At 25.4% G+C, this 12,382-nt stretch overlaps 2 protein-coding genes across 2 annotated transcripts; both read left to right on the top strand.

The window, feature by feature from the left end:
- Positions 1-851: 851 nt before the first annotated feature.
- On the top strand, positions 852-1,686 carry LOC114174669 (late embryogenesis abundant protein At1g64065). The gene has a single exon (XM_028059495.1). The coding sequence runs from the start codon at positions 1,002-1,004 to the stop codon at positions 1,563-1,565; it is 564 nt and encodes a 187-aa protein (XP_027915296.1). The 5' UTR covers positions 852-1,001; the 3' UTR covers positions 1,566-1,686.
- An 8,121-nt stretch (positions 1,687-9,807) lies between these two features.
- Positions 9,808-10,458, top strand: LOC114174641 (late embryogenesis abundant protein At1g64065-like). The gene has a single exon (XM_028059468.1). The coding sequence runs from the start codon at positions 9,808-9,810 to the stop codon at positions 10,456-10,458; it is 651 nt and encodes a 216-aa protein (XP_027915269.1).
- Positions 10,459-12,382: the final 1,924 nt, after the last annotated feature.

Genomic DNA, 12,382 nt, shown 5'->3' on the forward strand with positions numbered 1-12,382 from the left:
TTATTTGATTTGATTTGATGCGTTTCACCATATAATAAAAATAATATTATATTTATTTTTTTACTCGCAAATCAAGAAATTTTACCAAGATGATTTTTTTGTTACTTTTTCGTAAAAAAAAAATTAACCCAAAAAATTATTACTTATTATTTTAATTTTTTAAAACAAACACAACAACAAAATCTGTTATTTTAATTTAATCAATAAAATTTAGTTTTAACTAAATACAGAAGAAACATGTCATATGACTTCGGCCAGGGGTCAAAATAGTAATTCACGGTGCGAATAGTAGGGCCCGTATACATGGGGTGGCGTTACATCTAGGAAAAGTCATACACTTTTGTCCACGAAAAAAAAAACTTCTACCTAACATTGTTATGCTATACTGTTGTACATTAAATAGAAGGCTTCCTGGTAAAAAAACTAAAACAGAAAAAATATATTTGTTTTAAAAACTCATTTTTGTTCCAAAATTATAGTTATACTTCTATTTATATTAAATTTTACAACTAATCTAGACATACATAATTAATACTTTGTAACAGATATAATTAGATTAGTTGTAAAATTTAACTTTTAAGTAATATTAATAGAAGTATAATTATATATATTCTAATTCTTCTTTTTGTCTTGAAGGCTTTCTATTGCCGGCAAGGAACAGTAGGATTGGATAATCCTTACATTGCCATGATCACACATGGCGTTTTCAGATCTCAAATCAAACTCAGCAAGCACTCATTAATTAATAATTGACATTGCCTAATAACTTGTTCAACACAGATCAATCATTCAATACCAATAGAAAGGTAAAACATTTAGAAAATCAGATATTTGAAGCCTTCCAAGATTTTTCCTTAAGAGTTTGCTGTTCCCTGTTACTTCAAAAGCAATAAATTCTCAACACCTTCATTTCCACATAAAACTGAGAAGTAAAACACCAATTCTCTATACCTACCTATTCAGACAAACATTCTTATTCAAGACATCAAACATCGATAACCATGTACGATAAGAAGAAGGAACGAGGAAGAAGTGCTAAATGTTTCGTATGCGTTCTCGCTTCCTTCGTCATCTTATGTGCACTTCTACTGCTTTTGGCGTCTATAATGCGTGTGAGGGAGCCACGTGCCAAAATAAGATCAGCTACGTCCAACAAAATCACTCACAACGCTTCACCATCATCATCACCTTCCTTCAACGCCACCCTCATCATCTTTATGACCATCCAAAACCCTAATTTCGGTGTCTTCACTTACGACAATAGCAGCATGAGTGTGCTCTATGCGGGTGCGAAGATTGGTGATACACCCATCAACGGTGACAAAGTGAGTTTCAGAAAAACCAAACAAATCAATGTTACCGTTGATTTGAGGTCCGCTCAGGTACCCGTCACCGGAAATTTTTCCGGTGACATGAATTCAGGGACGTTGAATCTCACCAGCTACGCCAAATTTAGTGGCACGGTTCGTTTTCTGAAGATTATGAACGTCAAAAAGAGCATCGAAATGGCTTGTGCTATGAAGCTCAACTTCACCTCCCACCTACTTCAGGATATTCAATGCTAATAGTAACTTTTTTTTCCTGGTTTGTGACAGTTTTCATTTTTTTCTTTGCCTTCGTTTTCATTTCGTTGTCTTAATTAAGTGCATTTAATCTCTTGTTTTTAATTATCTTATTTGCAATGTTTTGTTATAGACTTTAATTTTATCATTGTAGTTTCTTTTTTTAGCAATGTAGAATTTTGGTCCTGTAAGTTTCAATTAAATTTCTAAATTTTGACATTATCATCGATTTAGTTATTTTTATTAAACTGTTTAATAAGGTTATTTATATTCATTGACAGAAGACATCAAATAGACATTAATTTTTTAAAGAAAAAAAATTATTCAAAATTTTAATAATATAGAGATCAAATTAAATAAATTATATAAACACAGATATTAGGGAAATAAATCAGCCTTCATCTTTATATATAGTAGTATTGTTTACATAAGCACGGTGTGAGTTTAGTTTAGTAAGTCCTCTACTCTACTGAGTTTGATAATTTTATAAATATATTTAACTTAAATTTTAGGTTAAAATACTCCGTTGGTCATCGTTTTTGTTGCAGAATCTTAATTTGGTCATCGTATTTTTATTAGTCTCAATTAGGTCCTCATTTTTGTAAATTAGTATCAATTAGGTACTTTCCGTTAGTAGAGAACTAACACCGTTAAGTAGGTGCCACGTGTCAACTCCTCGTTTGAATTTTTTATTTTTTTTTAATTTTTTTTAATTTTTAATTTTTTTTAAAATTTTTTAATTTTTTTTTAAAAAAATATTTATGCCACGTGTCACTTCTGTGATGTGCCATGTGTCAATCTAATATGGTGACACGTGTCAAATTAATGTATGAATCTCAATTTGGTCCTCATAGTTGTTAAATTGATTTGATTTGAGTCCCAACTTTTTTAAAAAAATTTCAATTTTGGGCAATCCAAATTTAGACCAAATTTTACTTTTATATAATGTTATGATTATTTTTATTAAATATTTTAATAATATTAATTATATTTAATATTAAAATTTTAAATATATTTATTTTAATTTTTTATAAAATTATTTTAAAATTTTAAATTTGAATTTATAAAATTTTTATTTTTAAGCCAACTCTAAAATATTGTTGATATTGAATATTATACAAATATTTCGAATATAAATTTATTAATTTATATATTTATAATTTTAAAATAAAATTTAAATAAAGTTTAATGTAAAATATAAATTTAAATAAATTAAATGTTGTTAAAAATATGTAATAGAAATATCACTTGTAATAAAAGTATCATCATTACATTTATAAAAAAATTAAATTTGTTCTAAATTTGGAGCATATAAAATTAAAATTATTTTAAAAAAATTTGGGACTGAAATCAAATCAAATTAACAAATATGAGGACCAAATTGAGATTCATACATTAATTTGACACATGTCACCATATTAGATTGACACGTGGCACATTACAGAAGTGACATGTGGCATAAATATTTTTAAAAAAAAAATTAAAAAAAAATTTAAAAAAAATTTAAAAAAAAATAAAAAAAATTCAAAAAAATGAGAAGCTGACACGTGGCACCTACTTAACGGTGTTAGTTCTCTACTAACGAAAATGACCTAATTGATACTAATTTACAAAAATGAGGACCTAATTGAGACCAATAAAAATACGAGGACCAAATTGAGATTTTGCTACAAAAACGAGGACCAACGGAGTATTTTAACCTAAATTTTACAATTAGATTTCACAACAAAATCCGAGTTAAAAACCATATATAAGAAAAGGTTGAAATATTATTAAAGATGCTAAGTAGCACGTACTAAAATAGCTTTACATTGTACAGAGTACGATGGAAAATCATTTACCACCTAAGGAAATAATAATAATAAAAAAATTGCTCATGGTTTGTCGTGAGGTGTATCCTCATTTATATAACATACATAATCTTAACATTGATTGATATAATATATATTAATCATTATTCGTATAAAGTATTTTAACATTTTTTTCCGCAAATCATCACTGTATATTAGAAATAGAGTAATTGTTTAAATTTATTTATTCTCTACAAGGCAAAACCAATTATAATGATATGTTGTGATATCTTAATTTAGTTTTCGTTATTTTTTTTATCTTTCTGAAACATTTTTTTACTCCTAATTTTATATAAACAAATGGTATAAGACTTGCACTGTAATTAATATTTTATTTTTTAAATTATATATATATATATATATATATATATATATATATATATATATATATGTATGGCTATGGAGGTCGATAGTTAGTTAACAGTGGTGCTGTTAAAATTATTTAGATGGTTGTTTTGATGATGTAATAATCATTTAAAAGGAGTGAATGTATTACGATTTCATTACATTAAATTATATATACGATTCAGTTTACTAGGATTTTTTTTAGGATTTCATTTTTATCAGGTGTGAAATAATTTGATATATTGAATGAGACTATTATATGATTTAGTGTAAACAAATATAGTAAGAAATGGAAAGAAATTATCTTAGTGGTGTAACTTTAGAAGAAAATTATCTGAAAAAAAAATATTTGTAAAATATACGTTGAATTTGATTTTTATTATGTACTTTAGTTATTATTAGTAAAATTATTTTAAGAAATTAATTTTGTTGACCTTAAATTTAGATTTTGTTCTAAATTTTCTCAAGCAAATAAAATTGTCTTGTAAAAAAATATATTTTATTTTATTTAAATAATTTGTTGATCGTATTTCATTATTGGTGATGATGTGAATTATTGATAATATTAATACAAATTATTGTTAAGCTTAAAATATATTATATTGTTGTGCTTAAAATACATTAAATTTGTGTGCTTAAAATACATTAAATTGTTGTGGTTAATGTATTAAATTGTTGGTTGTTGTTCATATATAATAACTTGCATTTTTAATATATATTATTGATTGTTAGTGTGTATATTATTGTAGGGATTTTCATGATGAATGATTAGACCATGCAAACTATATTGTATAAGGAGAGGATTACCCAATCTATTTCTTTATTGGTCATGATATTTATTTAGTAAGAAACAATTAGTCTTATTGCATGTGTTCATTGCCATTTAGTTAATAAGCATGTGGATATTAAGGTTTCCCAAACATACTTCTTGATAATATATATATCTATATATATAAATCATAATGGTTAATATGTATTGCGAATGAAATTTTAGGAGGTAATATGTGAAACTTTTATTATTAAAGAGAGTTCATGACTTTTATTTAGTAAGAGCATATATTATGTGCAATTTTGATTTGAGAAGTACTATGTAGAAGATTTCTCAAACCTTTTTTAGTCATATAAAAAGTATAACTGAATTTTAATATCAAAACTTACTTAAAATCTTGATTTCATAAAAAATAAAGAATTAATTAAATAAATCTATTAAATAGTTTATGCTAATTGAAAATTTTATGTAAGATGTTATATATATATATATAGTTATATTCATCGTGATTGATTTTGGACTTATCTTTATTTTAATTGTTAGTAATGATTGTAATGATCCCGTGAATAGATTATGTGGATAGTGTACTGAGGAATGAAGTTTACAATTTAAAAATATTTTTAAAATTTTGAAGAATTTTATATTGCAATACACAGTGGAATTAGTTCATAAAAACTTTATTTTATATATAATTTAAATTTAAATTTGCAAACAATATATTTTAAATTATGTTTCATAAATGATAAGATTTTATTTAGACTTTCAAATTTATTTTGAGGCATATGTGTTTTATAAAAAAAAAACTACATTAAATCTATTACATTTGATAAAGAATATAATAATTAATAAAAAATAATAGTGGTGATATCTAACATTAATTTTATTAGAATAATTAATAAAAATAACAGTTGCAAATATATTATAAAAGGGCATCTTGTTTGATTTGAATCTTTTTGAACTTACTGTATTTTTCTACTTGTTTTTTCTGCTACATCTAATATGTACACTTAGTTGAAGAGTGTGGTTGTGAGTGACGTTAATTAAGTTTCGATATCATCAATAACCATCCTCAATTATATCAAGAATGTATTATTCTTTCTAAAGTTACCTCAAAATATAAATAGTTTTAAATTGGACAAATTTTAAGTTTTGAATTAATAAAGAAAACAAATTGTCTAAACATAGACAAAAGTAATTTATATGAGAATTAACAAGTAAAAATAAATCTTTAAACATAAATAAAAAAACTAAAAAATAAAAAGCAAGGCACTCAAAATTATTTAATACATTTTATGAGTGTGCAAATTATAAACAACTTTGGAGGCAAAAACAAATATTAAATATTGTGTCTATGTCACTCAGGAATTACCTATGAAAATACAGTAGCTGAGAAACAAAATAATATAATATAATATATAAAAGATGTGCACATTCAAAAGAAAATATTTTTCTTTTGAAAAGCAATTTCCCTAATTTTAATTTTCAATTACTATTTTTAAGTAAGGGATAAAAAGGGAAATGCAAATAATTTTTATTTTTTCAAATATATTCATTTAGAAATGAGTCCTGAACAGAATCACTTAAAAAGGGAAAAAAAAGTAAAAAAATACTATTCTAAAATAGAATATTGAAATTAAAGTTCTTAAACAGTCTACTCTAAGCTCACACGTCATAGAAACAATTTATATTATACAATCGAAACTTATGGTGACGAAAATTATATCGATAAATTGTGAAACTAGAATTTACAAATGGACATAATTTATTTTATTCGGTATTCCAACGAATAAGAAATGATGAGTGTGTAAAAAAAAGTAATTAAGAATTTAAATTTAAAAAGGAAAGAAGGCATGAGTGTGAAAAGTCTCTTCTTGGTTCTATATATAACTAGACATGTATTCATCAGAAAATAAAAGGAGTTTATGTTTCAGATTTTTCCACACAGTGGCGATAATAAAAATCTGGAGTCAGGAATTGTGAAAAAAGTGTGAAAGAAGAAAAGAAATGGCAGAAATGAAAGAAAGGTCTTTGCCAAATTCACCATGCAGCAGATGTGCGAGCGGAACAACAACAGAGGAATCCATATCTGTAAGCAACAACATCGCAACAGAGGAACGGATCGCAGAGTTAAAAAGAGAAGAAGACGAAGAAAGAGAAGATAACATATGTTTCGTGTTTGGTGTGTTCGTTCTTGTGGCCATAATCATCATTATCATTGCTTCTTCATTTGTGAGGGCTAGAGCTGGAAAAATGTAACTTCATTTTATGAATTATGCATTTTGTTCAACATTTTCTACAAATCATTCATTATATCAACATCTTTTTTATAATTTACTTCCAGGTTGTAATTTTTTGGATTTTACAGGGGATTTGAAAATGATCCACGTGAATATTAGGATTAAATTTCATTTCTAATTACAACTTATTTGGATTTAATTTGCGACAAAGTTACCTGTGATTTTTTTTTATATTTTTTGTACATGTTTATGTTTTTTGAAGATAAATTAATTTCTTAACAAATTTTTATGTTAAAGAAATTTTTTTCTTTGTTTATTGTTTTTTTTTTAAAATAAGAGATGATTCGTATATTATTCTAAAATTCATTAATAGATCATTGGATACACACGCGCAAAGCGTTAACTGAAATATTAATTTATTGAGAACAAATTTAAATTGCAGACATTAACTTTAATGAATACAATGTATTACAGAAAAAATAAATCAAATTATGAGTAAACGGATTCTAAGATTGTTTTCTTGGATATATGTTTATATTCACTTGCATAAATATGATACAAGATACAATACATTGATAGAATATAACACGTTGTATACGTAGATATATTTATTCTAAAAATATTAAGATATAATATGTGATATATGAATATTGAAAAAAATGTTATAATTCTTAAAAATATAATAAATATATAATTATTATTGTGTAAATCCAAATTAAAATCATATGTATTAAAGTCTTCAACATAAAAAATATAAATTACTGTCATTATTCAAGTATCATTGCAAAAAAAATGACTAATTTTAGTAACTAAAAATATCTTAAAGATCAATTTCTTACTTAGAAACTACTTATTTTGGTAATGAAAACATTGATAACAAATGTTAATGTCCAATTTAAAAATCAATTTATAATATAAATTATTTTAGTTATCAATTTATAGACATATTATAATTTTTTAAATTATTTTAATTGTCAATAATATTTAATTTATAAATTAGTTATTATAATGACTGATTATTTTTATCAATAAAATTTGTTATTATTTAAAAATTATCTTGTAATTTACTATAATTTTATAAATTAAATATATATTTTATTAATAAATATCAATAAAGTATATTAAAGTATCAATTAAACAAGGATAGGTGACGTAATTTAAAATATCATTGCACTATAAGTTTTCATTCTCAATTGTTAAATTTTCAATCGATTCATTTGAAATATAAACAAGTAATACTCCGATGCTAGTAAAGTGATTTACCATTGCTTAGCTTACAAGAATATTTTAGGTCTGTCCAATAAAGGACCATGAATAGATTCAATGAAGAAGCTTGCCATTTTTTAATGGAATATAAAAGTTGAAGAAAAGGAGAGTTTTTAAATCTTAAAAGTTATTTTTCAGCAAACCCCTTGTGAAAGGATTTTTTTTTTTTTTTTTTTTAAGTTTGCAGTATTATCTTTTCTTTATCTCTTATTGATGGTTTTAGTCTTTCTAAACTTTTGGATTTGAAATTAGCTTTTATTTTAAATTTTAATATATTTTTATCTTCAAGCTTTAAAATATATCTTTTAATATGAGGAAGTTAAATTTTTTTACCTAATAAGTGGTATTCTAATTTGAAATTTAAGTTTGAATTTGTCTAATAGTATAAACATCATTTAACAATTAAAAAAACGTTAAAATCGTTATATTAAAAATATTTTATTAATTTAAAAAAAAATTATGCAACAAAATATTAAAGTTTCATTCAAATAAGAATTCTAATTTCATATATTAATTTAAAGACTAAAACCATAGTTAGTCTATAATTTTAAATTGGACAATTTTTAAGTTTTGAATTAGTAAAAAAAAAACCGTGTCAAAATAGATAAACATAATTTGCATCTGAGAGTTATAGTCAAAATAAATCTTTTAAACATAAATAAAAAATAAAAAAATAAAAGGCAAGACATTTTAACCTCCACACTATTTAATACATTTTATGAGTGGGCAAGTTATAAACAACTTTGGAGGCAAAAATAATAAATTGGTAGAAAATGCTAAAATTAGTGGGGTCATAGATAAATATTCACTCTGTGTAAATGACAAGAAAGCAACCCATGTATTTGAAGGAGCAAACATGGATCTTACACTTTCTGTGTCACCATGCATATATAATATAAAAGATAAAGTTGCAAACTAATTAATTTATTAGTTACTTGTGAGAAGAAATTAGAATACCTAAAGCTTTATTATTAATTAAAAACATTAATATTAGTGCATGCATTATAGTAAACAATATGTCACTCGGGAATTGCTTTCACAAATGATCACTATTAATGATGATTGATTCGCTAAAAAATATATGAACGAATTTCTTAAACATTCGACACCTGTCTAAATAAAAACAAACACATTCTAATATTTTATTCTTTGCCCGAGCAATCTTTTGAAAATGTAACTTTCCCAATTTTAATTTTCAATCATTATTTTAAGTTGTGAAAGAAGTGCAAATAATGCGAACGATTTTATTTTTTTCAGATGTATTCATTCAGAAAAGACAGTCCCTAACAGAATCACTTAAAAAAGGAAAATAAAATAATAAAATATTATTCTAAAATAGAGTATTGAAGTTGAAGTTCTTAAACAGTCTACTCGAGACTCAACAATCGAAAAATTATGGTGAGCAAAAATTATAATAATACAACAGAAGTGAATATTGTGAAGAATAATAATTATAACAGAAAAAAAAAGGGAAAAGTAGAGTACAATGATTACAGAATTTATTCGATACTCTATCGAATAATATTACAGTTATTAGACCAAGAAAGACGAGAAAAAGAAAAGGAGTAAATAAATAAAAAATCATGAGTGTGTGAAAAAAGAAATTAAGGATTTAAATTTAAGAATGAAAAAAGGCATTAGTGTGAAAAGTCTCTCCCACTCTCTCCACAACACAAAAGGAGTTTATATTTGAAGTTTCTCTCCACACTGGCGAAAACGAAATCTGGCATAGAAATATAAAGTTTGAGATTGTGAAAGAAGAAAAGAAAATGTCAGAAATGACGGGAAGGTCGTCCTCAAATCCAGGAAGCAGATATGCAAGAAATATCTCAACAGAGGAACTGATTGCAGGGTTCTCGTCGCGGAAAAGAGAAAGAAAAATCAGCAAATGTTTCGTGTACAGTCTGGTAATCTTTGTGATGATGATGTTCATTTGCCTTATTCTTGCACTTTTGATGTCGCACATGGAAGATCCCAAAATTGAATTCAAATCAGCAAGGTTGATGAACAGTACTAATAATTATCATAACGTTTCTTCAACTTCTCCCTTCAATGTCACCATAGTCGCTCGTGTCATCCTCACCAGCCCTAAATTTGTCTCCTTCGATTACCAGAAGAGCACCGTGAGTGTGAGGTATGAGAATTCCGGTGAATGTGTTGGTGTTTCCAAAATCAAAGCTGCCACAGTGGAGGCCATGGAAACCAGAGATATGGACTTGAAGGTTCACATGAGTTTCGGGACGAAGGAATTGGTAAAGCCAGATCTAACTGATTCTACCAACTCACACATGCTCAAACTCAGAAGCTACGCAAAATTGAGTGGTACACTGCACACGTTCAAGCTGCTAAAGAAGAGAAAGACCATTCAAGTGTCTTGCACCATCAACCTCGACTTCACCTCTTTTTCCAACCAAAACTTCCGATGCTAAGGTTATTTTATCATTCTTTCTTTGTATCGCTTTTTCTACACAATTGTTAAATCATTCCAGACTAAATACATTTTTACTTTTTAATTTTTGAATTTTTCTCTATAACTTTATCTTAGTAGTTATTATTACTACAATTATGCTATTTTTTCTCATGCATTCCCTTCAAGATTTTCTACTAACTATTAATTGTATGAACATTTTCTTACACATGGTAAACTTACCTCCAAATTGTAATTTTTTGGATTTCATGGATTAGAAGATTTCATCAAAATTATTCACGTGAAGATTTCACAGGTGTTAAATTTCCCTTCAGATTACAATTCCTAAATATTTGCTAGGAAAATTACCTGTGATTTTTCTTATGATTTTTTTTACATGTTTATGTTTTTGCTGGTTTTTGAAGATAAAATTATTTCCTGATAAATTTTTCTTTGTTTATTTTTTTTATTATCATGAGAGATGATTCATATATTATTCCAAGATTTATAATAAAAAATTATTTATACCAGTACATTATTTTAATCAATAACATATATAGATAATTGGATACACAAGTAGACATTAATTTTTAATGAGTGCAATGAGTTATGGGAAAAAAAAGTTAAATGTTTATGAATAAACGGATTCTAATTGCTTTATTGAGTATATTTTTGTTTCCACCATCAATTATTAAACTTGCAATTAATTCAACCGAAATATAGCAACCAATACCCGCAATACTAAAAGTCATTTACGATTTCTTAGCTCACATGAAGTTTGTAGGGTCTGTCCAAATCATGAAAGAATTCAAGGAGCAAGGTTGTCATTTTTTAATGGAATACAAAAGTTGAAGATAAAGGAGAGTCTTTAAGTTTTAAAAGTTATCTTTCAGCAAACCGCGTATAAAAGGGAATTTCTCATTTTCTTTTAGATTTGCAGTATTATCTTTTCTTAATTTCTTAATTTCTTATTCATGATTTTAGTCTTTCCATTTTTGTTAGCTATATTTAATATATTTAAAATATTTACAACTTAAATTTATATTTTTGTGTACTTTTTTTTTCTTAATTTTGTTCCGATTGAATCTGATACGTGAAATATTCATTGAAAACATAATTACAAACATATATATCTCTCCAGTTTAATGTCTATTTCATTGTAACTAAATTAAAAAAGAGGAACATGTTTTTCCAAAGCTGTGTTGAATAAAATCATACTCATATCTTGATTGAAATAAAGTCTAATATTTGTTACTTTCACTGAAAATTAAAATTAGTCTCTTTTAAAATTTTAGATTAATTTAACCTCTCATATTTAAAAATATGTAAATTAGTTATTTTAATCAATTTTTTTAATTTTATTTGATATATCAGATGTGTTTCTCAGATAATATTGAAATGAAAATGTGTCAAATACGGTAAACAACTCAAAATGCTATCATGAAATACGTTTAAAATGTTAAATTAATTTAACTAAATTTGATTAAGATGAATAAATCCACCCATCTTTAAATTTGAGAAATTAAATTAAACTAAAATTTTAAAAATAAATTAATTATAATTTTTACTAAAAATTAAAAATAAATTAAATGAAACATTTTAAGCATGAAGATGCATGTAACTCGTGTAACAACTTCACGTTGATATAACGAAACAGGGTGTAAGTGTTATAACATACGAATTTCAAGAAGTTCTTTATAAGATTAATAAAAGAGTGAGAATGCAAAGCACAATAGGAAATACGTAGTAAGTAAAGGGAATAGTTGAGGAAGCCCAATAAGTCCAACAGGCCCAGTAGTACCTATTGTATAATAATTGGATACCACATTTCAGCTGTCCAAGGAAGAAATACCATTTTCGTTGTCTTTCAAAAAGATTCGAGAGATAAAACTAGATGGCTGATGTTATATGCAAAAGACAAAAATGAAATGCTATTCATAGTAAGG

The sequence above is a fragment of the Vigna unguiculata genome, chromosome 2, assembly GCF_004118075.2.
Source record: "Vigna unguiculata cultivar IT97K-499-35 chromosome 2, ASM411807v1, whole genome shotgun sequence".
Lineage (NCBI taxonomy): Eukaryota > Viridiplantae > Streptophyta > Magnoliopsida > Fabales > Fabaceae > Vigna > Vigna unguiculata.